Consider the following 26786-nt stretch of genomic DNA (forward strand, 5'->3'; position numbering starts at 1 on the left):
TTAAGAAGGATTTTACTTCTCCCTGGGGCCAGTTCGGTGCAGCACTGGCAGACAGCTGGCAGCAATTTTTCACCCACACGCGACAGAACAAAGCACAACATGAGCAAACAATAGGAGATGGGGCAGGTACGGGATAACCCAGCTGGGTGGGGATTTAGTCACAGAAAGAAAAATTCAAAAATAGTTACAGCTCCAGCCACTGAATTCACAGTCATCAAAAATTATTCATAGATAGGTGAATTTAAAATATGATCCTGCTCTTTATATATTCCACTATTGGATATAAGCACAAAATACTTGACTTTTAGTGCTGTCCATACAAGAGTGTGCAGAATGTTTAGGTTTCCCAGTCTAGTCACATAGAACTTCACAATAGGAGAGTACTGCAGCATTGTCCATTATGTATTTTTAAGTTTACTCAACTTGCATCTTTGCAGAAAACATTTTTACAGTTGATTTCATCTTCTCAAACATTAAGCAAGAATTGCATAATCTAAACAAAGCAGTGAAAATCAGATGTATTCTTGAAGGAGTATCCTTGAAGATAATAACAAAGTATCTCTGGTTTAGCAGAGTCAAATTGAGAAATTAAACCGAGACAAACTGTAAGCTTTTGCAGTGTGAAATCTATCTGCCTAACATTAGAAATCCAAAATGTTTTCTACATCCTTCTTATTAATACTGCTTGGATATATTAGTCTGAGTCAGCTGTCTGTCCAATTTGTCACAGGCCCCAACCCAGAATGGTATTGGGTAGGCAGCTCCCTTGGTAAAGATAGACTTTGTGAGAAAAGAAATTCCCGAGCGTTCTGAGCATGAGGAGAAGGTGGCACTCTCTCGTGTGGTGAGAGAGGAATTCTGTCCCGTGAAGAACATGAAGAAATGGGTACCCGTTGTCGAACCTGGTGCTGCGGTGGTGAATGATAGCCACTGAACTGTGAATCGCAGGGAGGCTGTGCACTCTGTCCTGGAATGGTTGAGAGATGGGGCATCATGGCAGTGGTGGTGAAGTGAGCTGAAAAATGCTGATAAGGAACGGTTTCCATGGTCTGAACACCGCAGTTACCATACGGTGGCATGGAAGCCCACATGTTGCAGTTTAATGTTTGAGGAGGATGCTCCTCAGCAGCAGCTCCTCCAGGGACATCACTTCCAGGTGTGGAAAACATGCAGGCGTCCCTTAGATCTGCTTCATTGCGATAGGATGGACTCATCACCTGTTGGTCATATGGTGGCGGACGAAAGTAATGCTCTTCAGCAATTGAAGTAGGGGCTTCTAGAAAAGGACGCTTACAGGACAGCTCTGAGTGACCATGGGCTTCTGAAAGGAGACAAAAATATGTTTATCATTATCATTAATCCCATGGCAGGACAAGAAACTACTATTGATATTCAACCAGAGGGTGCTGAGTCGATGCTTGTTAGCATTCTGAGAGTGGACTTCATAGTTAGCGTGGGCATGAAGGGTATCATGGAGGAACCTGCTGTTAAGGAATGGTTAGCCCCAAATATTACATTACTGAGGTGTTTCCATCCCTCCTTCCTCCTCTAACAAAAAAAAAGGAAGAGGTAAGGTTCAGAGGAGACAGAACATTGTGAGAGGCCAGTCAGCAACAAGAGTTCTAGCAGGTAAAGGAGCATGAGCCTGAACTGTTTCTACAAACTGTTGTTGGTGAGTAACAGATAAGTTTTGAGAAATTGTTATTGGAGCAGAGAGCATCAGAAGCTTCAACTTAGCATTAAAAGTATTTAAGTTGTAAGGATTAATTAAATTAAAGGGTCAAGACATGGCAGGAGAGCTCTAAATCTAGTTCCCTCCTCTTGCTTGAAGTGGGAAGCCGGGAATAATTCCAGTGCCTGGGACCTCCATATGTGCAAGAAGTGTATCCAGCTGCAGCTGCTAGAAGCCCGGGTTTTGGAGTTGGAGTGGCATCTGGAGACATTGTGGAGCATTTGTGAGGCAGAGAGTGTCATGGATAGTAGGTATAGACTCAGACATTACAGGCAGGAAGGGGATGGGTGACCACCAGGCAGGGTAGGAAAGCTAAGCAGGCAGTGCAGGAATATCCTGTGGCTATTCCCCTGCAACACCATTTTGGATACTGTGACGGGAATGGCCTCTCAGGGGATAACAGCAACAGCCAAATTCATGGCACCATGGTTGGCTCTGCTGCAGAGGGAGAGAGAGGTAGACATAGGAAAGCTATTGTAACGGGAATAGATGGGTGTTTCAGTGGCCACCAATGAGAGTCCAAGGTTGGTGTGTTGCCTCCTTGGTGGTAGGGACCTGGATATTTCAGAATGCCTGCAGGACATTCTGGAGGGGGAGAGCGAACAAACTGGATGGGTTACATTGGGCAAGGCCAGGACTAATGTTCTTGGGCGGATTCTTGGCAGAATGGTTGGGGAGGGTTTAAACTCAGGTGGCAGGTGTGTGGGCAGTAGATGCAGAAATTGAGGGAGCAATAGAAATCAAGGAAAACGTTGCTAAGAATGAGAACAGGCACGGAAACACTACTGAAATGAACAGAGGAGGTGGTCCAAAATGCACGTGTTTCAATGTGAGAAGTATAACAGGCAAAACAGATTAATTTAGAGCTTTGGTTCATACTTGGAACTATGACATTGTTGCAACTATAGAGTCTTGGATGAAAGAGGGACAGGGCTGGCAGCTAAGTGTCCGAGGCTTTAGATGTTTCAGATGTGATAGAAAGGGAGGCAAAAATGGGTGGGAGAGCTGTATTACTGGTAAAGGTGTATCTCACATATGTACTAAGGGAGGATACCTCAGAGAACTCATGCAGTGAGGTAGTATGGGTAGAACTCAGGAATAGGAAATGTGAAATCACAATGCTGGGGGTATAGTACAGGCCTCCCAACAGCCAGTGGGAGACAGAAGAGAGAATATGTGGACAGATTTTATAAAGATATCACAACAGCACGGTTGTTGTGATGTGTGATTTTATCATACCCTACACTGACTGGTACTCACTACATGCTAGGAGCTTGGCTGGGCAGAATTTGTAAGGACCACTCAGGAGAGTTTCTTGACACAATATGTAAACAGTCCGATCAGGGAAGGGGTTATACAGGACATGGTTTTAGGAAATGAGCCCAGCCAGGTAAGTGAAGTTTAAGTGACGGAGCACTTCAGGAGTAGTGACCACAATACTGTGAGTTTTAACATACTCATGGATGGGGATAACAGCGGTCCTCTGGTGAAGGTGTTAAACTGGGGGAAGGCAAACTACAACAATATTTGGCAGAAATGGGAGAATGTTGATTGGAGGCAGCTATTTGAGGGTAAATCTATATCAGACATGTGGGAGTATTTCAAATGGCAATTGATTAGAGTTCGGAAGAGGCACCTCCCTGCGAGAATGAAGGATAGGAATGGCAAGTTACATGAACCTTGGATGATCAGGGATGTTATGACCTTGGTGAAAAAACAAAAGTGAAGCATACTTAAGGTCAAGGAGAATGGGAACTAATGAAACCCCTGAAGCATATAAGGAAAGTAGGAAAGAGCTTAAACAGGAATTACAAGGGCTAAAAGGGATCATGAAAAGTCATTAGCAAACAGGATTAAGGAGAATCCCGAGGCCTTTTATACATATGCAAAAAGCAAGAGGGTACTATCCAGGGATAATGGGAACTGCAGATGCTGGAGAATTCCAAGATAATAAAATGTGAGGCTGGATGAACACAGCAGGCCAAGCAGCATCTCAGGAGCACAAAAGCTGACGTTTCGGGCCTAGACCCTTCAACAGAGAGGGGGATGGGGAGAGGGAACTGGAATAAATAGGGAGAGAGGGGGAGGTGGACCGAAGATGGAGAGTAAAGAAGATAGGTGGAGAGAGTATAGGTGGGGAGGTAGGGAGGGGATAGGTCAGTCCAGGGAAGACGGACAGGTCAAGGAGGTGGGATGAGGTTAGTAGGTAGCTGGGGGTGCGGCTTGGGTTGGGAGGAAGGGATGGGTGAAAGGAAGAACCGGTTAGGGAGGCAGAGACAGGTTAGACTGGTTTTGGGATGCAGTGGGTGGGGGGGAAGAGCTGGGCTGGTTGTGTGGTGCAGTGGGGGAGGGGACGAACTGGGCTGGTTTAGGGATGCAGTAGGGGAAGGGGAGATTTTGAAACTGGTGAAGTCCACATTGATACCATTAGGCTGCAGGGTTCCCAGGCGGAATATGAGTTGCTGTTCCTGCAACCTTCGGGTGGCATCATGGTGGCAGTGCAAGAGGCCCATGATGGACATGCCATCTAGAGAATGGGTGAGAGGAGGTGCACCCACCCTCCTGCAAAAATTCCATCCCCTATTCCCAATTCCTCCGCCTCCGCCGCATCTGCTCCCACAATAAGACATTCCACTCCCGCACATCCCAGATATCCAAGTTCTTTAAGGACCGCAACTTTTCCCCCACAGTGATCGAGAACGCCCTTGACCGCGTCTCCCGTATTTCCTGCAACACATCCCTCACACCCCGCCCCCGCCACAACCGCCCTAAGAGGATCCCCCTCGTTCTCACACACCACCCTACCAACCTCCGGATACAACGCATCATCCTCCGACACTTCCGCCATTTACAATCCGACCCCACCACCCAAGACATTTTTCCATCCCCTCCCCTGTCTGCTTTCCGGAGAGACCACTCGCTCCGTGACTCCCTTGTTCGCTCCACACTGCCCTCCAACCCCACCACACCCGGCACCTTCCCCTGCAACCGCAGGAAATGCTACACTTGTCCCCACACCTCCTCCCTCACCCCTATCCCAGGCCCCAAGATGACATTCCACATTAAGCAGAGGTTCACCTGCACATCTGCCAATGTGGTATACTGTATCCACTGTACCCGGTGCGGCTTCCTCTACATTGGGGAAACCAAGTGGAGGCTTGGGGACCGCTTTGCAGAACACCTCCGCTCAGTTCGCAACAAACAACTGCACCTCCAAGTCGCAAACCATTTCCACTCCCCCTCCCATTCTCTAGATGACATGTCCATCATGGGCCTCCTGCACTGCCACAATGATGCCACCCGAAGGTTGCAGGAACAGCAACTCATATTCCGCCTGGGAACCCTGCAGCCATATGGTATCAATGTGGACTTCACCAGTTTCAAAATCTCCCCTTCCCCTACTGCATCCCTAAACCAGCCCAGTTCGTCCCCTCCCCCCACTGCACCACACAACCAGCCCAGCTCTTCCCCCCCACCCACTGCATCCCAAAACCAGTCTAACCTGTCTCTGCCTCCCTAACCGGTTCTTCCTCTCACCCATCCCTTCCTCCCACCCCAAGCCGCACCCCCAGCTACCTACTAACCTCATCCCACCTCCTTGACCTGTCCGTCTTCCCTGGACTGACCTATCCCCTCCCTACCTCCCCACCTATACTCTCTCCACCTATCTTCTTTACTCACCATCTTCGGTCTGCCTCCCCCTCTCTCCCTATTTATTCCAGTTCCCTCTCCCCATCCCCCTCTCTGATGAAGGGTCTAGGCCCGAAACGTCAGCTTTTGTGCTCCTGAGATGCTGCTTGGCCTGCTGTGTTCATCCAGCCTCACATTTTATTATCTAGGGTACTATCCAGGGTTGGCCCACTCAAAGACAAAGGAGGGAATCTATGTGTGGAGCCAGTATAAGTAGGTGAGGTCGTAAATGAATATTTTGTATCAGTATTCACCAAAGAGAAGGCATTGATGGAGGATAATCTCAGGGAAGAGAGTGTCTAGTTTCTAAGACAACTTGCTCTTACAAAGGAAAAGGTGTTGTACAGCTTGAAAAGTATTAAAGTAGTTATGTCCCTGAATCCTGATGGGATCTATCCTGGAATATTAAGGAAGACAAGCCAACAAATTGCTGGAGAATTGACAGACATCTTTGTATTCTGTTTGGCCACAGGTGATGTTCTAGAGGACTGGAGAATAGCCAATGTTGTCCTATTGTTTAAAAAGGGTAACAGGGATAATCTTGGAAATTGCAGGCTTGTGAATCTCATGTCAGTGGTAAGGATTGGTAAAAATTCTCGGGGTAAGATCTATATGCATTTAGAAGCAAACGGAATTAGTAGTGATCAACAGCATGGTTTTAAGTGAGGGAGGTCATGCCTCACTGACTTGATGGAGTTTTTGAGGAGGTGACAAAAATGGTTGATGAGGGAAAAGTGGTTGATGTTATCTACATGGACTTTAGTAAAGCCTTTGACAAGGTCCCTCATAGCATACTGGTACAAAAGGTGAAGTCACATGGTATCAGGGGTGAGCGGGCAAGATGGATATAGAACTGGCTTAGTCATATAGGAGACAGAGAGTAGTAATGGAAGGATGCTTTTCAAAGTGAAAACTGTGACTGGTAGTGTTCCACAGGGATCAGTGCTGGGACCTCTGCTGTTCATGATCTACATAAGTGATCTAGAGGAAATCGTAGCTAGTCTAATTAGTAAGTTTGCAGATGATACAAAGATAGATGGAGTTGTGGATAGTGAGGATGATTATCAGAGGATACAGCAGGATATAGATCAGTTGGAAGCATGGGCAGAAAAATGGCAGATGGAGCTTATACTGGACAAATAGGAGATGACACATTTTGGAAGGTCAAAGTGGAAATTACACAGTGAATGAAGAACCCTCAGGAGTATTGAGTTGTGGAGCGTTCTGGGTGTCAGCAGATCACTGAAGGTGGCAATCCAGGTAGGTAAGGTTGTAAAAAAGGCTTATGGCATGCTTGCCTTCATTGGAAGGGAAACTGAGTATAACGATAAACAAGTTATGCTGCAGCTTTATAGAACTTTAGTTAAGTCTTACTTGGAATATTGTGTGCAGTTCTGGTCACCACATTATCAGAAGGATGTTGATGCTTTGGAGAGGGTACAGAAAATTTTTACCATGATATTGCCTGGCACGGGGGATATTAGCTTTGAAGAAAGTTTGGATTGTTTTCATTGGAACACAGGAAGGGCAACCTGATAGAAGTTTATAAGATTGTGAATGGCATGGATAGAATGGGAAGCATGAGGCTTTTTCCCAGAATGGTGAGGTCAATTACCAGGGAACACAGGTTCAAGGTGCGAGGTGTTAGGGGAGGTGGGGTAAATTTAAAAGAGCTGTGCAAGGCATGTTTTTCACACAAAGAGTGGTGAGTGCCTGGAACGCGCTGCCAGAGGAGGGGGTGGAAGCAGGCACAAGAACAGCATTCAAGAAGCTTCTGGATGAATTCATGAATAGAAAGGGAACAGAGGGATTTGGGTCCTGTAAGTGAAGGCAGTTTTAGTGTGGAAAGGCAAAATGTGTCAGTGCAGGCTTGGAGGGCCAAAGGGCCTGTTCCTGTGCTGTATTGTTCTTTGTTCTTCTAGATACAGTTTTCGCTGCCATGTGGTTTTAATAGTGATAAACTATGGCAGTACAGTGCTGAAAATATTATTCATTGTTGATTCCACTATTAATGCAAAATAAGTTCTTAAAAATAAAATCTATTTTAAGAATGTTTCCTTTTATAAATTCTGCCCATCTGCCTTTTTCCCTGTTATCAGTATTTAAATTTCTTTATAAGAGTTTCATGATGATCAGGGTAAGAAATGGTATCATTGGGAAGTAGAACATTTTGCCATTTCAAAGTGTTTGATATCACTACGCTAACCCATTAATTATTTTTGCTTGTTAAATAAAATAAATAATTGTTACTTAATCTCCAATTATGATTGTTTTCAAAATTAGATATACAGCTATGTGCCTGTAAATGACTCATTATTTAAGGAATGTGTGAAGGATTGACATCCATCCTTTCAAACTGTTTAACAGAACTACAAATGATAAGTTATCACTAATCACAAATTATGTCTTTTTTTTATACCTTAACTGTGTCCAGATGTGAGTGGGGTTTTGATAAAAGACTGAGTTTAAATCATAAGTATTGATTAGATTACCTGTTGTCTAGCTTTGTCCTGCTAAAGTTGCAATATGAATAATAAATTGTTACTTTTTGTTTAAGTTATAAACATGGTGTCCAAAATCTCCTCCATACATAATCTGTAACAATTCAGCAACTTGGAGGTCATTGGATACTTTCATTTCACTGTGTTGCAATCCAGAGATGATGATGATTCAGTTTGCTACCCCCGTGTCATAACAGGAGAGAGAAACAAGAGTTACTGTGTCAAGTTTAAAGACCTGAAGGGGCTGAATATAATGGTTTTTATCTTGTTGACAAAGCAGGCAGTGATGGTGCGTGAGCAAAATATGAAGGGAGTTTAAAGTTGGTAAAGGAGAGATTGCGATTCAAGAGTATTTGTTAATGATAGGCTTGAAAAGCAGAAAATAAGTCTGAAAATAAATCTGTTGAAAGCAAATCTAACAAGACACAGGTGGATGGAGAGAGGAGGAAGACAGTGTCCATGCTTTGAAAATGTTGAGCTCAATATTGAGCCCTGAAGGTTGTGAAGTATTTAAATGGAAAATGAGGTGCTGATCTTCCAGCTTGTGTTGAACTTCAATGGAGCACTGCAGCAGGTCCAGGACATAAATGTTGGCTTGAGAGAAGTCTTATATTGAAATTGTGAGCAAAAAGGTTAGAGTAAGTCTATGGACACAGAAGTAGTCACCCAGACTGTGTTTGGTCACACCAATGTAAAGGAGACTGCATGTGACCAGAGAATACAGTAGACTCAATTGAAAGAAGTACAAGGAAAAAACTACTTCACCTGGAAGTGTGTTTGGGGCCTTGCAGTGTGATGAAAAATAGAAACCTAGAAGATAGGAGCAGAAGAAGGCCATTTGACCCCTCAAGCCTGTCCTACTATTCAATAAAATCCTAGCTGATCATTGAGTTCAATACCCTTATCGCACCCTCTTGCCATATCCCTTGATCACTTTACTTACAAGGCCCAAATCTACCTCCTTCTTGAAAACATATCATGTTATGGCCCCAACCATTTTCTGTGGTAGTGAATTCTACAGGCTCACCACTCTCTGGGTGAAGAAATTTCTCCTCATCCAATCTAAAAGGTTTACCCAATTTCCTTGAATGATAACCTGGTTCTGGACTCCCCCACCACAGGGATCATTCTTCCTGCATCTAACCTGTCTGGGTGTGTTAGAGCTTGATTGGTTTCATTTTTCTAAACTCCAGTGAATACAATCCTAATAGACTCAGTCTCTCTGGATAGGTCAGTCCTGCAATTCCCAGGAATCAATTTGATAAACATTTGTTCCAATTTCTGTTATTGCATGGGAAGGTGCCATGGAAGGGTGAGAGAGTTAGGAGAGATCCGTTCCATTTGCTCCACCTCGCCTCTTGTCTGCAGCATAAACGCTACCATCTTCCAGCCCCTTCAGTTCCTAAGAAGAGTTTTTGGACAGAAAACATTATCTCTGTTTCTCTCATCGCAGGCACTGCTAGACCTGTTAAGTTTCCCCAGTCTGTATTTTATTTTGTAATTTCCTGCCAGCTGGTCCATTAGGCACAGAACTCCTAATGAGAGAGCATTTTGACTGCTTGACCTGCCCTTTCTGCCGGCAACCGCCTAGCACATAGGAATGCGACAGGCGGAGCAATATGACAACACTTGCGTCAAAAAAGTCACTTTTAAAAAAAAGCGATGCTGGTTGTCTGTAAAAGAACTGCTTTCCAAGCTGCTGTTTACATTGGCTTATGTTCATCCACTTTTTTAGGACAACTGGAAGTTTCAGTAATTTATTGCCATCCGTTATCTTCTGTAAGTAGAAACAGAACGTCCAACAGCCCAGAGGCCTGCGCCAGCTCTCCGTTACAAAGCAATCACTGTACAGCTACAAAGACCAAACGTCTCAGCATCAATCAACACAAGGAATGCTTATCGGCCTTAGCTGTTAATTGCTGACAGTCGGCTTGCAGACTACATAGACAGCCTCAGTATATAGACTAATGTGACGCATCCCTGACAAAATCGAGCAGCTTTCTCATTCACCTTATCGCTCCGTTTGCTCCTATCCCTACTATAGTCAAACGACGTTTCCTATTAACGTCGGGAGAATCATCACTTCATGCAGACAGAAACGTTAGTGGGCAGAAACTTCTTATGTGCAAATACGTATAGCGCAGTATTTATTTGCGCAATATATAGGTAAGGTAAGATTTGTGGTTTGATAGATTATTGTCGTCGGTGCCATGAGACGATCCTCTCATTTCCAGCAGTAATGACCATTGGCAGGAAATACTTGCCAGGAAAGCCAGCCCCCCCCCCCCCCCCCCCGTGGTTTAACCATTTCCCATGCGGAAGGAGGCTGAGATTTCGGAAATACTCCTTATAGTTTGTCAAATGGTGCGCAAAGTGCGGGCTGTTTAGCTTAAATCTTACAGCAGCATATGATTTGTGATCACAAACACGGTGGTGGTGGAGGTGGGTGGGGATTGGTGATATTAGCTGTTGTCAGTGCTCAGGCAGGAGCTGACAGAGGTGAGATCCGCGCACACATACCCCGCCCTTTCCAAGTTTTCGGTCATGAATGTAGAGAGGAGATTTGATCGAGCAGTGAATCGGGGGTCATTTTCCGCAAACCATGCCAGAAGGTGTAATTTCTAAAAGGGTGCGGGGTCTGGTATAAACAGACAGCCGGCTGAAATCTTATACTTTCAGGCTGTGGTTGACTGCTTTATAACCTGATCCTCGTACACACACACCGATAGTGGCAGTACAGGTCAAAACAAAGATTCATAGAGAAAGACACAGTACGCTGCTCAGTAAACAGACGGAGAAAGATAAAAACATAACCGTTGACGTTGTGCGAGTTTTTTTTGCCAGATTTTGACTTACGCTCGCTCGTTTCTGAGTGGAGAACCGTTCACTTTCTTTTATTTGGCAGTTACTGACAATAAATGTTACTGTATCAGAACGGTCCGTCCACAAGAAGGGCAGTTCATCCTGACAGTGCTGCAAGGTTTGGAGGACCGTGTGTGGGGCGGAGGCTGGACTTTAAACCATCCCCAATAGTGAGGACTGCAGATGCTGGAGATTCCAAGATAATAAAATGTGAGGCTGGATGAACACAGCAGGCCAAGCAGCATCTCAGGAGCACAAAAGCTGACGTTTCGGGCCTAGACCCTTCATCAGAGAGGGGGATGGGGGGAGGGAACTGGAATAAATAGGGAGAGAGGGGGAGGCGGACCGAAGATGGAGAGAGTTGCAATGGGAGAGAGATTCCCTGAGGTTGTAACCTGAAGAAGTTACCCTCCTCCCTCCGGACCAACCTCAGGGAATCTCTCTCCCATTGCAACTCTCTCCATCTTCGGTCCGCCTCCCCCTCTCTCCCTATTTATTCCAGTTCCCTCCCCCCATCCCCCTCTCTGATGAAGGGTCTAGGCCCGAAACGTCAGCTTTTGTGCTCCTGAGATGCTGCTTGGCCTGCTGTGTTCATCCAGCCTCACATTTTATTATCTTGGAATCTCCAGCATCTGCAGTTCCCATTATCTCTGATACTATTTTAACCTCACTGCGAAGCCTCTGCCAGGGATGCCTAACCTGAAGAAGTTACCCTCCTCCCTCCGGACCAACCTCAGGGAATCTCTCTCCCATTGCAACTCTCTCCATCTTCGGTCCGCCTCCCCCTCTCTCCCTATTTATTCCAGTTCCCTCCCCCCATCCCCCTCTCTGATGAAGGGTCTAGGCCCGAAACGTCAGCTTTTGTGCTCCTGAGATGCTGCTTGGCCTGCTGTGTTCATCCAGCCTCACATTTTATTATCACCCAATAGTGAGGACTCTTGTTACTGTTTTGGGTTAGAGTAATTGAAAGCATTAGATTGCCTTAGTACAATCTTCTAGGCTTTGCTTAAGTCCCGCGGATCAGTAATCACTGAATAGGCATTTAAATTCAGTCCCCAGTTACCTCTTGGTTTAAAACAGTGATAGATGAGCCCCGAATCTCTCTGTGCCGCAAAGGGACTGAGCGCCAGGTCCTGGGCGCCGGGTGAGCTCAACGGGAGGGGCCCGTTACTGTCGTACGGATAGTGCTGATGAGCCTGCGCTCCGTGCGCTATGCTTCCTTCCATTTTCGGTGTCAACTGGCCATGGTTAGAAATCAGTCTTTGCCTGACAATGCTTTTGGAAATGACCGGATATTCCCTGCGAAGAAAAAAGGCACCGGAAGATTTTTGTATTTATACCAGCTGTAGCATTACAGAGGGGAGTCACGGCAAACAGACGGCGGAGGTAATTAGATTAGAGGGCCCACAGATAAGTTTTTAAAGAAACTGTTTCACTGCAGTGCATACCCAGAACTTCTGCGAAGCGTAATTGAGGTGCTAAAACCGTGCCTCCGGTGAGAGGGTAGAATCAGTCTAACCATTTTACATGGGAACTTTCAATCAGAGCGTTGGCACATAAGTGTGACAAAAACTGAGCATAGGAAGTAAAACCTGGTGTGAGGTACACAGCGGTGTTCCTGCGGGAGTGTGTATTACATACTCGGAATAATTAACACTTGGGTGTGCAATACGTGGCGCAATTTCAAATGTTGCAGGTGACAAAACTTGGAAATCCTGTGAACTGTGAGGAGGGTAATGAGCAATGTCAAGGTTACACGGGGAGATGGGTGGCAAGGGCCTTCATATCGGAATTAGATGCAGAACAGTATGAAGTGATGGCAAGATGAACTAGAACTGGCTTAGTCATAGGGGACAGAAGGCATCGGTGTTAGGATGCTTTTCAGAACGGAGGGCTCATGGAGTCCCGGCACCTCTGTTCTTGATCTAAGTAAATGATCGGGAGGAAAACGTAACTGGTTTAAATAGTAAGTTTGCAGAAAAATGGCAGATGGAGTTTAATCTGGACAAATGTGAGATGATGCATTTAGGAAGGTGGATGTCATACAGTGAATGGCAGAACACTTAGAAATATTGATATTCAGAGGGATCTGGGTGTGCAGGTCCACAGATCATTGACCGTAGCGGATCCAACGCATCATCCTCCGACACTTCCGCTATCTACAATCCGACCCCACCACCCAAGACATTTTTCCATCCCCACCCTTGTCTGCCTTCCAGAGAGACCACTCTCTCCGTGACTCCCTTGTTCGCTCCACACTGCCCTCCAACCCCACCACACCCGGCACCTTCCCCTGCAACCGCAGGAAATGCTACACTTGCCCCCACACCTCCTCCCTCACCCCTATCCCAGGCCCCAAGATGACTTTCCATATCAAGCAGATGTTCACCTGCACATCTGCCAATGTCGTATACTGCATCCACTGTACCCGGTGTGGCCTCCTCTACATCGGGGAAACCAAGCGGAGGCTTGGGGACAGCTTTGCAGAACACCTCCGCTCGGTTCGCAATAAGCAACTGCACGTCCCAGTCGCAAACCATTTCCACTCCCCCTCCCATTCTTCAGATGACATGTCCATCATGGGCCTCCTGCAGTGCCACAATGATGCCACCCGAAGGTTGCAGGAACAGCAACTCATATTCCGCTTGGGAACCCTGCAGCCCAATGGTATCAATGTGGACTTCACCAGCTTCAAAATCTCCCCTTCCCCCACCGCATCCCAAAACCAGCCCAGTTCGTCCCCTCCCCCCACTGCACCACACAACCAGCCCAGCTCATCCCCTCCCCCTACTGCATCCCAAAACCAGCCCAGCCTGTCTCTGCCTCCCTAACCTGTTCTTCCTCTCACCCATCCCTTCCTCCCACCCCAAGCCGCACCTCCATCTCCTACCTACTAACCTCATCCCACCTCCTTGACCTGTCCGTCTTCCCTGGACTGACCTATCCCCTCCCTACCTCCCCACCTATACTCTCCTCTCCACCTATCTTCTTTTCTCTCCATCTTCGGTCTGCCTCCCCCTCTCTCCCTATTTATTCCAGAACCCTCACCCCATCCCCCTCTCTGATGAAGGGTCTAGGCCCGAAACGTCAGCTTTTGTGCTCCTGAGATGCTGCTGGGCCTGCAGTGTTCATCCAGCCTCACATTTTATTCTCTTGGATTCTCCAGCATCTGCAGTTCCCATTATCACTATCACATCAGCTTTTTAGAACTTCAGTTAGGCCACATTTGGAATATTCTGGTCACCAACTACCAGAAGGATGTGGCTGCTTTGGAGAGAGTTCAGAAAAGGTTTACCAGGATGTTGCCTGGTGTGGGGGAAGAAAGGTTCCATAGGCTGGGTTTGTTTTCAATGAAATGCAGGATGGTTGAGGGGCGACCTGATGGAAGGTTATAAAATTGTCAATGGCACGGATAGAGTGGAAAGTGCGAGATTTCTTCCTCGGGTGGAGGAGGGCCAAAACGTGTCGGCACAAGGCGCAGCTCTGCTGCGTTGCTCTTCGTTTTTTGTTCTTTTGACACGTTGGATCGGAAGAAATGAGGGAAAGGCAATAGGTGTTGAAGGGTGCAATTCTGCAGGGATCGCACAGGCCGGTGAATGTGGTTCAGCAGATTAAAACAAACGTTAACAAGGCATCTAGAACGCTTAACATTATGGACAGAAGCACTGACTTCAAAGCAATGAAATTATAACAAATCCTCGCGAGTGCTTCACCTGCAAAGTTGCTTCTGATTTTTGGCCGCTACACTTCAGAAAGGATCTGAAAGCTTTAAAGGGAACGCAGGCAAGATTTACCAGAATGGTTCCAGAGATTCGGGACTTCAGTCAAGAGGACAGACCCGAGTTGTTCTCAGAGAAATGATAGCATAGACAAGAAGCCCATCGGGGCTGCACCGCCGAAACTGCACTAAGTCTGCATTAATCTTGAACGCTATGACATTTCAAGGGCTCATCCAGATGCTTTTTAAAAGTTGTGAGGTTTTCCGCCTCAACTCCCCTCCAAGGCAGTGCATTCCTGACTCCCACCACCCTCCGCGTGATTTAAAATGTCCTCGAGACACCCCCCCCTCCCCCCCCCGCAAGCCTTTCACCTAAAAGCTTGACCCCTTGTCACTGACACTGGTGGAATGGGGCGGGCGAGGGGGTGCGGCCTTCTGTCGGACTCTGTCCATATCCCTGTTAACCTTGTACACCTCAATCAGACCATGAGGAGCATGGAAAAGGAGGGCAGAAAACTGCTTGGTTGGAAGCGAAGACCTCAAGGTTTTTTACTGGAGGGCTCCGGAGAGATGAAGCGGACAGAAACGGTTTCTTTTGGCAGGGGGCGGTGTAGAATACGATGGGGTGGGGTAGAAAGCAGCTGTTCCCCTTAGTTGAAGGATCAATAAACCGAGGACAAGGCGAAACTGCTCCTTTTTTGCAGCGGGGCGGAGAATCAGAGGACCGAAAGGACCAGAGGAAATGCAGTAAGCGGTTAGAATCTGGGAGGCACTGCCTGAGACGTTGGTGGTGAAATACGCAACTGAAGCTTTAAAAGGTGAGTTGAACAAGCGCCTGAAGATTAAAATGTGCAGGTCAGAGGAACGGGGGAACGGGACTCAATGCATTGCTCTTACAGAGAGCCTCGACTACCCGTGCGTGACCTCCTTCTGTCCTTCGGTTCTAAATTTCGACGTTGCAATTTTAATAAAGGGTAGATTTCAAAATCTGGGATCAATCTAAGCTTGGTTCTTCACAGAGGCAGAGCGAAGTCACTAACTGTTAGAAACACCCGCCTGGCATTTCCCTATCGCAGAGGAATAGCCCCGTCTATCCTCTCCCATTCTACCCTCATTTAAAATAAACCATTTTGACCAAGAGGTAACAAAGTGTGAAGCTGGATGAACACAGCAGGTCAAGCAGCATCTTAGGAGCACAAAAGCTGACGTTTCGGAATGAAGATTTAGGCCTGGAACGTCAGCTTTTATGCTCCTGAGATGCTGCTTGGCCTGCTGTGTTCATCCAGCTCCACACTTTGTTATCTCGGATTCTCCAGCATCTGCAGTTCCCATTATCTCTTGACCAAGAGTTAGTTTGTTTTAAGGAAATAAAATTGTCACCTGGGTGCCCCTTAGAATCAAAGGGGAATTGAAGAATTCACATTTATATCTAATTAACTTGCTTAAAGATAAAACACGGAAAACATGTTCTGGAGAAGGGTCACTGGACTCGAAACATTAACTTTGTTTCTTTGATGCTGCTGAGTCCTACTGAGTTTCCTCCAGCAATTTCTGATGTTGTTACGGAAACCAAAACATTCGACTGAAGCAATTCATAATGTTTAACCTCCAGGAGAGCAAATGACCCTCATCACCTATCTCCATTCTGTTCTTTCCTCCATTCCCTCATCCTCCGCGCAATTGTCAGATCATGCGTTGAGTTTGGCCATTCTTGCGCAATTACTGATCCTAAAAAGTAAATTCTACAAGCTCCTTTAGTTTCCTTACTCACATTTAACTTTGTACCCCAACCTCGCATTCTAGGCTTGCAGTGACTGGAAAACCAATTTCCATCTGCCCTGTCATACCCTTTAGTAATGTGTAATCTTCTCAGACAAATGTTCAAAAGTTTATTTTGTTTTGTTTTGGAATGTCCTCAAAAATGAAACTATCCCAATAAATCTGCCTTATACTGTCTTCGAAGTCTCAAGGTCCTTCCCAAAGTGTCCACCTCAATAATACACACGGTATTCCAATTGAGATATTATTTAGTATCGATCTTGGTCTGTCATTTCTGCTGGACTGTCACTTTCTATGTTTGAGATAAATTCTCGGATTCTCTTACCTGTTTGCTGTAACAGTCTAAACAACCTGCTGCTGGTGGAAATTAGATTTTATATTTGGATGCTGGAAATGTAATTGAGTATAGGGAGCGAAAGAAAAGTTTTCCACAACCTGAGTTCAGGGATTGTCAAATCCACCTGATCTTCAACATCGCGTTTACTTCAATGGAAGGCTTCAAACAGCCTCCATCAACACCATCTCCACAAGGGCAACGAGGGACGGGCAATAATTACTGCCCAGTCAGTGACCATCAGGGTCTGGGTGGGATGCTCTTCGGAGGGTCAGCGTGGACTCGGAGGGCCGAATGGCCTGCTTCCACACCGCAGGGGTGCTATGGTTCTACCGGCCTCCCAGGAAGAATAAATATGGAAGAATGGAATAGTAGCAACAGTGCAATACCCCACATAGATTGACGGAATTCTACCTGTCCTGTTTGGGTTTTTAATCCATCAGGCACTGATGGGGAGCAGGCAGCAAAGCGGGGTTGAGGATGATCAGATCAGCCACGATCTCATTGAAAGGCGGAGCGGGAATGAATGGGGGACTTCTGCTCCGACTTCTGATGGTCTTTAAGCCCATTCTCACATTTTAGCAACGGCCCGTTTGAAGGTTCCTTCGGTTTCCGTCCTATTTTCTGATTCAAAACACTCAATGCACGTCGTGAAAAAAAGACGGTATTTCCCACCGAAAAATTCTAGACTGTTCTCCCTCTCTCTCTCTATCTTCCCAGCTCAAGTCAAGGAATAGACCGGCATCCCATGGCCGGAAAAATGAGCTTTTTTGATGAAAGGGGAAGGAGCAAATTACTGCAGTTACTGGAATCTGTACTGAAACCAAGAAATACAGGAGATGGATGCACGGATGCTGCCTGACCGGCTGTGATCACCAGCACTTTTTATTTTCAGTGATGAAAGAGAGAACCTGCCAGAGAAGATTCATGAAATCAAAACACAGCCAACTTCAGTCATTGAAATGAAAGGGAGTACCTGCATGTTTGTTGCATAACGTACCTCTGTAACCGAGATACGCGCAGATCACTGTCGTCGCCCCCTCGAAATCCTTTCGCAAAGGGGTTGTTTTCAATTTTGAGCTGGGTAATCTGTAGTAAAGAGAATGCACAATATTTATATTAATTTTGTCTTTATCAGATTATTTCAGCTTCTGTTTGTCATCCAACAAACATCGAACGCGGTGCTTGTACTCCGCTTTTTTTAAAAAAAGGGTTATCTCCCCTTCCTTTCAGAGTGCAACACTATTACCGTCACCTGGTGCTCCCGTGGGGTCTGTGTGTCCTTCAGTGACAGGCGCCTGGTTACTTACCCCTTAGCCCCGTGTTTTAATTAGAGCTGGCGCCTGGGACGATGAGCGCGAACAACAGAAACTGACTGCACCTGAAGTAGTCTGAGGCAGATATTTTTCAACAATTTCTTCTGAGTCTTTCGCGAGCTGAGGAGCTGCCCATTCCAAAAGTGGGAAGATCGGGAGCTGAGAGATAGTGGGAGCTGCAGATGCTGGAGAATCCCAGATAACAAGGTGTGGAGCTGGATGAACACAGCAGGACAAGCAGCATCAGAGGAGAAAGGAAGCTTTTCTTCAGAAAAGGGTCTAGGCCCGAAACATCAAATTGGGAGGTGAATTGGACCGTTTTGGAAAATAAGATGTCTTCACAACAGATTTAGAACACCATAACAGGATCATCATGAAAATATCGGAATTGTGATTCATTTACACCCAGGTCAGTAAGTGGGCACAGGAGCTCAGAACCTGAGATGCAGGATTAGTTTCCAGATGGCGGTGAGCTAGAGGTCCGCAGCAGTTACTCGCTCGGTTTATAGCAATTTATCTGAAATTCCAATTCAGGTTGTTTTAATCAGAGTGAAATAAGAGCTGTACCATGTTGTGAACTATTTCTAACGAACAACGATCAGTTTAATCCCAGATCGTAACATAAAACAAAGAACTGCGGATGTTGACGATCTGACAGAAAAACAGTAAGTGGAGAAACTCAGGACTTACAGCATCTGTGGAGAGACAGACAGGGCTAGCATTTCGAATCCCTTCTTCAGAACCGTTCTTAAATGTTTAAAGTTGCTGCATTTTGATTTTATGAATCTTCCGGACAGCTCTGAAGAAGAGTCCACTGGACCTGAAACATTCACTCTGTTTCTCTCCCCACAGATGTTGCCAGAGCTGCTGAGGTTCTCCAGCAACTTATGTTCATGTTTCATCTCAGATCACCCCGGATGTCATCATGTCCAAATTCCTTTTCCTTCACTGCAGTTAAAGAAGGGTCATTCCCACAAGGATTTGTGCATTTCTTTTAGTATTTATCTTAAGCAATAAGGAAGTGATACAACAGTCTCTAGGTGTATTTGTTTCACAATAAGACCTTTGCTAATTTACCTTACTCCCTAATCGAACAGGGATCTCACTGCACTCCCTCCCCACTGTTGTCCGTCAAACGGCTGAGCGAAATAAAATGTATCATCTGGAAGAAATTTTGCTTCGTGACAGATTATCGATCAGCACTGCCTCAAACTGTTCTTCTCGGGATCTCAGCACCCAAATTTATATTAACGCATTTACTAACTCTACGTTGTCCACAGGCCTTTCAAAACTACTTTCACAACAGAAAGGGTGATCTTTTTAAATAAGCAAAAAGCCATCCAATAAATGCTAATTTGACTTTCACTTTCTCCATTAAAATTTGATTATTTACTGAGAATTCACTGTAAATGATTTAGGACGGAGATGAGGAGACGTATCTTCACCCAGAGAATGGTGAGCCTGTGGAATTCGTTACCACAGGAAGTAGTTGATGCCAAAACATTGAATGCATTGAAGAGGTGGCTAGAAATAGCACTTGGGGTGAACGGGATCAAAAGTTATGGGGAGAAAGCAGGATTAGGCTGTTGATTTGGATGATCAGCCATGATTGTCATGATTGGCAGAGCAGGCTCGAAGGGCTGAATGACCTCCTCCTGATCCTATCTTCTACACTTCTAGCTGTCTTTCTCCCCCAGAGACAGATAGCAGTTTCCGGAAGCAGAACCAGTTATCTAAAAGATCCAGGAACTGGATTTTGCACTGAGTCCTTGCACAGGCCGATCCAAACTGACTTGAGAATTGGCTCATGGTTTAACATTGTCCCTTAGCACACTGTCAGAACTCTTTGCTCTTGACATAATCACACTAGGGTTTTCAAACTAAGATGACAATGACCCTAATCCTGCAGCAGCCTCTGATGTCCTTGTTAATCTGCCATTAAAACTGAGCAATGGTGAGAGTTGGGAATACTTCCCTTTCTCAGTTCAGCAGAATTTCAGGCGAAGGTTTGGGCTCAATGCCTGACCCGCTGTTTCATAATTAACAGCCCAGCTGCAAGGGGGTGCTGGTACTTGCCCGAGCCAGTGTTAACAAAAAAGGGGCTGCCCGCCAGATTTCCAATTCAAAGGCGGGATTTTCCCTAGAGTTCAAAGTCTTGTTGGGAATGGGTGAATCTTCTGCCATAGATACACACCAGCCCCATCCCATGGGTGGCAGAGAAAGCAGTAGCAATGCACCAATAGACTTCAGCAGCATCAGTCTCAGGCAGACTGGCTCTCCGCCCTTTTGTCGAAGAAAGGGGAGGGCTCACCTTTCTGACGGGAGATTGTGACGCAGGCTCCTTCCATTCTGATGGTTCCCACCAAGTGCAGACAGTCAGGAACATGTAAATCCGAGTGAGCAAGCAGCCAGCTACTGAACCCTGACCCACAGGCACTCTGTCAGCTGCTGGCAAACAGCTATGTGTAAGGTTAGGGTTGCCCAGAGGGTACGGCGCCAGATAGCTGGGTGATAAAGGTACCACCTGGATTGGGTGACAGCTGGGTAGATGGGGCAGGATGCCAAGGAATAATGTGCCACAGTGCAAGATGACATGGAAGCCATGCAACTGATGCAGTATCCAGGCTAGGAGCGGCCAGGGCAAATGGTGTCTGGATAAGGAAGGGATGGGTGGCAGATCCCGGCTGGGGGATGTGGATTGGGCCTGGAGAGGGGAAGAAGATGGGGGAAGTGAGGAGCAACAGCTTCCAGGAGATGGGGGGGAAGAAGTCACGTGCAGGGACAGGAAGGGGAGAGGAGGGGGAACGAGCTTGGGACAGGGGAATGAGGGAATAGGTCTGTGTTTGGGGTGTGGAGGGATTGGATCCAGAGCAGGGTTACAGGATGACTCTGGAGTGGCAGAAGAAGGGATTCTCCCAGGGATTCAAGTCTGGAACAGGGGAAGGGTGCATGGAGAGTGGGTTTCAGCACGGGAGGAAGAGCTTAGAAGGTTGAGAGAGAAAAGGGGTCAGTGGGTCTGGAAACGTTTTGCGGGGCATGTATCCTGGGAGGTGTTTGGGAGGATTAAGGGGTCTGGAGGAGATGTAGCTAGGGTATCTGGTATAAATACGGGTTAGTTAAATCACTACTCAGAAGTTAAATGATGTATTTATTAGTCTAGCTTTTCCTGAATAGCTATTTACTTGGTTCAGCCACTTTTGGAATATGGCATTCAATTCTGGTCACCCTGCTTTTGGGAAGATGTTGTTAAACTTGAAAGAGTTCAGAAAAGATTTATAAGGATGTTGCCAGGGTTGGAGGGTTTGAGCTATAGGGAGGGGCTGAATAGACTGGGACCATTTTTTCTGGAGGTTCAGAGGCTGAGGGGTGACCTTATTGAGGTTTATAAAACCATGAGTGGCATGAATAAGGAAAATAGACAAGGTCTTTCCCCTGGGGTGAGGGAATCCATATCAAGAGGGAATAGGGTTAAGGTGAGAGGGGAAAGATTTAAAAGGGACCTGAGGGTCAACATTTTCATGCAGCAAGTGGGTCATTTATGGAATAAGCTGCCAGGGGAAGTAGTGGAGGCTGATATAATAATGACATTTAAAGGACATCTGGAGGGGTATATGAATAGGAGGGGTTTAGAGAGATATGGGCCAAATGTTGGCAAATGGGACTAGATTAATTTAGGATTTCCGGTCCAACTCATCCAAGCCAACCAAAGGATCTGCTTCCGTGCTGTATTCTATGACTCTAATTCTCCAGTTTAGTTGGATACTTTCAGAGGGTTTCAGGTGGAGAGAAATTACTTGGTGGAATATTTAATTTCCCAGGCAATTCCTCCAAAGTCTCGATATAAATGTCCCTTTGCTGGATTAACGACTGCCTGGCCATCAGGAAATCCAGGCCATTGTGTTACTTATGGCCTAGTTTGCATCTGCCTTAAGGAGGCTCTGGGCTCAGTTCCCACTTGAGGAAAGGAGCGCAAAAGGAAGGTTGGAGCTGCTGTCTTTAAGCTGGGATATTAAACAATCTGGTCTGCTTGAATGGACGTAAAACACCATCTGGTGTTCTTCTGAAGACCCGTAATTAACATAGAAACAGTCTATCTGATCATTATCAACACTGTAGGACTTTTTTACATTCCCTTGTCAGACGTGGGTGTTGCTGATTGGCGGCATTTTATTGCCCCCATCCTAGTGGCACTTGAAAAGATTGCAGTGAGCTGCCTCCTTGAACTGCTGCAGTCCACGTGCTGTGGGTTGACCCACAGTGTCATTAGGGAGGGAATTCCAGGATTTCTGACAATTCACCAAAAGTCAACAAAATTCCCAAGGTAGAGAACAGCTGAATCCAGTAAGACCTAGATTGTGTGTCAGAGATAAATGACAGCTGTAGAAAAACCCGTCAGCAATGTCTCCATCTGATCCAAGAGGAGGTCTATCAATCGAATGCTTGTATCCTTCATGAAGCCGGCCTGCAAAATCCATTTCATGGACTGGATTCTGTGTCCAGGTCTCTGAAAACTTATTCACATGAGAACCTTTCTTTCTACTCTCAAAAGACTATTGTCCCTGGGAGGATGAGGAAAATGTCTTACAGACATTTGACAGCTCTCTTCGAAGCAGTAACCTTAATGACTGGGAGATTATGACCAATCATTCAGAATGGTGACAATGTGTCTACCAGGTTACAACAATGCTTTGATTCTAAGTGCCATAATGATTAGAAAGATTGACTGCAGTGAAGAAAAGAAGAGCTAAATGTGGAACTTCAAAGCCCTTGGGTCATACTGCTCCTTCTGCCCAAAGGTAACCATATTGAGAATCAACCCATTTAGTTGCATGAAGCCCCATGGCAGAAACTTGCAATCCTGTGACGAGATCATCCTCGAAGACTTGAAGGGACAAGTTGTGGGAACTTGTTGAGTGCAGTGACTGCTGATTCTACAACATTGCAATGGTCAACCACACTGTGGAATATTTCATTGGCTACAAAGGACTTTGAGCTCTCTGGTGGTTGTGAAAAGTGCTCTACAAATGCAATTCTTGTTTATATGGCAGCTAAGCAGAACAAGTGGATGTTTGACATGTCAACGCATGCGTAAAAGCCAGGAATTGTACAGAAGACTGGCTTCTGATTGAACAGTGCTAAACAACGTCCAAATTCTAGAAAAGGACTTGCAGTACATTAAAATCCAGAGAAGGAAAGAGAAAGGAACCAATTTCTACTGTCGAGTGTTTTTCCAATAATGTTTGTTCAATTCCTAGTACCAAGAAATCTTCCAAATTTAATCACTGGAAACAGACTAATAATTACATGTAAAATATTAATGAAAAACAATCCAATATATTAAGCTGGTATTGTGATATTATTCAATGGTTGCTGGTTGCGTTTTGCATATGACATCAACACTGTCAGGGTTGCAGAATAATCATTGTGTTCAATAAACCATAGATTTGTTTACACCTGTATCCATGATTTTGGCATCAATTTCTCCTTTTAGTAACAGTCTTTCCTCAAAAATATAATATGCCCCATTACGGTGTTAATTTAATTGGGAAATTATGATATTATTCCCAAGCAGTGTGGGTCCTATTTTACAATGATGGCAAACACTCTCAATGGAATCAAGACATGCTGAGTCTGCCAGAGGGCATTATTTCATTTGAATTATATTTTTGGCAGAATAGAGGCGAATCATAAAGAAGTTGCAGTTTTATTTCTGTAGTTACTTTGTCATAATTGCTAATCCAACATACTTATTAAAAATATAATTTAGAAAGATATGCTCTGTATTATTTACTGGTACATGTGTGCCTCAGAGGAAGTGCAACAAAAGTTCACTAAACTGATTCCGAAACTGACAGGATTGCTCTCTGGGGAGAGATTTATATTCTACATGTATTTCCTGTAATTTAGAAAAAATTCAAATTACCTGATTGACCCCAGGTTTTTGGTTGCCTGTCCTAATATCTCCTCAACTGGCTCTATGTAAAACATTGTCTGAGAATTCTCTGGTGAAGCCCCCCCTTAATAAAGTGCTGCATCATTTCAAATTGGGATTAAACCAAACTGTTGTGTTGCCAATTAATGGCCTTAGTTTTTAAATAGGTGGGGCAAGAAACTGTCCTGTTGACCTTTAGTCCAAACCCAGCTGGTTAGGAATATTTCAGTAAATTCTGTAATGGTGTCTGAAAGTGTTGGAGAGTCATTTTGCCTTTTTATGCCAGACATGATCATTGCTATATATCTCTGTCTAACCCTCTACTATCTGACAGAAGAGCCAGAAGATCAAATGGAAAATGTTTTCCACTTTTGTAGGGCAAAACAGTACAATTCTTGGCACCAGTCTGTGCTGTCCTATGTCAGGGAGCAATGGTCTGCACACTGTCATCTTCCGATACCTCGGTGAACTATTGTCCTCTGACCCTAATTTACAAACAATTAGGAAACCATTTTGTGCCACACAATGACCCTTTAGCTAATTGCTGTCAGCACTTTGGTACTGGCACATGATTAAAAGGACATTTGATAATGGAGCCAGCCCTTTATTTAATGGAAACAGATTGAATATCAAAGTGGTCTGAGAAAGGGATAGTGCTGTGCTGGCTGGATGATGCAGGTATACACATCTGCATTATTTGACTGATTCGCAGAGCCACACAGCATGAAAACAGACTCTTCGGTCCAACCAGTCCACACCAACTGTAATCCCAAACTCAACTAGTCCCACCTGCCTGACCTTGGCCCATAACCCTCCAACCATCTCCTATTTGCGTACTTATTAAACATTGTGACTATTCATCACTTCCTCTGGAAGTTCATGTCACACCCGAACCACTCTCGTGCAAAATAATTGTTTTTTTAAACCTTTCTCTTCTCATCTTGAGAACACGCCCCCTATCCTTGAAATCCCCCACCCTCGGGAAAAGACACCAGCCATTTACCTGGTCTATACCTCTCATGGTTTTGTAAACCTCTTTTAAGGTCACCCTCAAGCTCCAGTGGAAAAAAGTTTCAGCCTATCTAAACTCTTCGCATTAATTGAAATTCTTCAAAACCTCCAATGGTTGGTTTCTGTGCTGTTTCTTATCCATATTCGACAGGCATTATACCACTGCATGCTCCTTTGCCTTCCACCTGTGAAATACACAGGATGCTGGCCCCAGACTTCCCATTTTGGGGGTGGGGAGGTAACAAAGTCTTCAGACTTAAAGACACAACATTTGTGTCAATTACACCAGAGCCAAGCAAGGTTCCACATGTTCACCAAAAGCCACAAAATACGATTTCAGATTCACTAAGATGGCAAGATTTATTTTGATTTACCAAGATGCTGCTTGGCCTGCTGTGTTCATCCAGCTCCACACCTTGTTATCTCGGATTCTCCAGCATCTGCAGTTCCCATTATCTTTGTTTTGATTTAGACTCGATTCTGAAGTATCAATTACAATGAATCCATTGAGATTTCTTTGGTGCTGGGATTGGTTTCATGAAACCCAACCAGTTGGAACTGATAGCACTGGTGCTGCACTTAACCCAAATATAAGAGATGGTATTGTTTAGAACTGAGATGGATTTCACCCATCAACTGGTCCAATCCTTTGTAACTTTACCTTTTTTTTTATTTGTAGCTCTACCAGGACATCTCAGTTTGGCTAAGATTTTCCACAAGGTCACATTTACTGCATCAACGTCAGGTCAATACAGACGCAATGCAGTCCCAGCTGTTGTTCATGGTATTTCTGTTGCATTTGTCTAAGGGTAAACATCATGTCACAAATGCCTCTCCCTTTTCATGAATCACCTTGACTTTCTACTATGTTGTTTACCAGTCTGTTAAATAGAATAAAAACCAAAAGAACTGCGGATGCTGTAAATCAGGAACAGAAACAAAGTTGCTGGAAAAGCTCAGCAGGTCTGGCAGCATCTGTGAAGGAGAAAACAGAGAGTTAATGTTTCATGTTTGGTGACCCTTCCTCAGAACTCAGAAAGTTCACTGGACCAGAAACGTTAACTCTGTTTTCTCCTTCACAGATGTTGCCAGACCTGCTGAGCTTTTCCAGCAACTTTGTTTCTGTTCCTGTTAAATAGGATGTATGCTCAAATCTTACCAGCTGTCTCAAGCAGCAAGATTTCTCAGTGGTTGTCACATACAGATTTTGTCCATTTTCTTTGTGCAGCTGGACAATTGTAGTATCCTTGAACCCTGCGGACTGATTTGCTGATCTCACAATCTGTGGTAATGGTGGGATTTGATGGAAATCCCAGATTTGTAAACGTCACCTGGGATCCTGTCTCAACCTGGATCTTTTCTTGAGGCTTAGGATCTGATTGCTTTGCCTCCACCATTGAGTTTGCCAGTCTGGAAGTTTGCTTGTTGTACACCATTTATGATGGATGGGCAGTTAAGCTCATCCTTGAAGTGTTCAACCATACATCATTGTTAACCGCCCTTGTTAGGGACATTTTCCTTCAGCATTGAGAACAGATGAGTCATTTCGGGAGGAAGAACCGTACATTGTCTTTAGGGTTTTAAAATTCCCTATGTCATGCTGATAGGACAAACATGAAGCTCCCTGGCTTGTTTGCCCCATAATGTGTCTTACATTGTTGCAGGTCATTTTTGATCTAGCACATCTCTGAGCAGTAGCTCTATCTTTCTTTCTCATTTGTGCTGCATTTGCTGGATTATTGTCCTGCAGCAGTTCCCCTATTATTACCCATCCCTAGTTGCCCTTGAGGAGATGATGGTCTGGTGCCATCTTGAACCGCTACAGTCCTCCAGCCATTGATAGACCACAATGCCATTAGGGAGGGACTTCTAGGATTTTGATCCAGCGATGCTGAAGGAATGATAATATAT

At 45.2% G+C, this 26786-nt stretch overlaps 1 protein-coding gene across 2 annotated transcripts in view; it reads right to left on the reverse strand.

Annotated features, from left to right (window-relative positions):
* Nucleotides 1-597: 597 nt before the first annotated feature.
* tbx4 (T-box transcription factor 4) overlaps nucleotides 598-26786 on the reverse strand; it is a 149100-nt gene continuing 122911 nt past the window's right edge. The window contains exons 7-9 of one of the 2 annotated variants that reach the window (XM_048557358.2): nucleotides 17617-17705; nucleotides 11849-12084; nucleotides 598-1321 (exon numbers count right to left, since the gene is read on the reverse strand). In XM_048557358.2, the coding sequence (XP_048413315.1) occupies nucleotides 705-1321; nucleotides 11849-12084; nucleotides 17617-17705 (942 nt within the window). In that variant the 3' untranslated portion in view covers nucleotides 598-704. Of the gene's footprint in view, nucleotides 1322-11848; nucleotides 12085-17592; nucleotides 17706-26786 lie in introns of both variants that reach the window. The other variant, XM_048557357.2, reaches the window with a different exon arrangement.

The sequence above is a fragment of the Stegostoma tigrinum genome, chromosome 27, assembly GCF_030684315.1.
Source record: "Stegostoma tigrinum isolate sSteTig4 chromosome 27, sSteTig4.hap1, whole genome shotgun sequence".
Taxonomy (NCBI): Eukaryota; Metazoa; Chordata; class Chondrichthyes; order Orectolobiformes; family Stegostomatidae; genus Stegostoma; species Stegostoma tigrinum.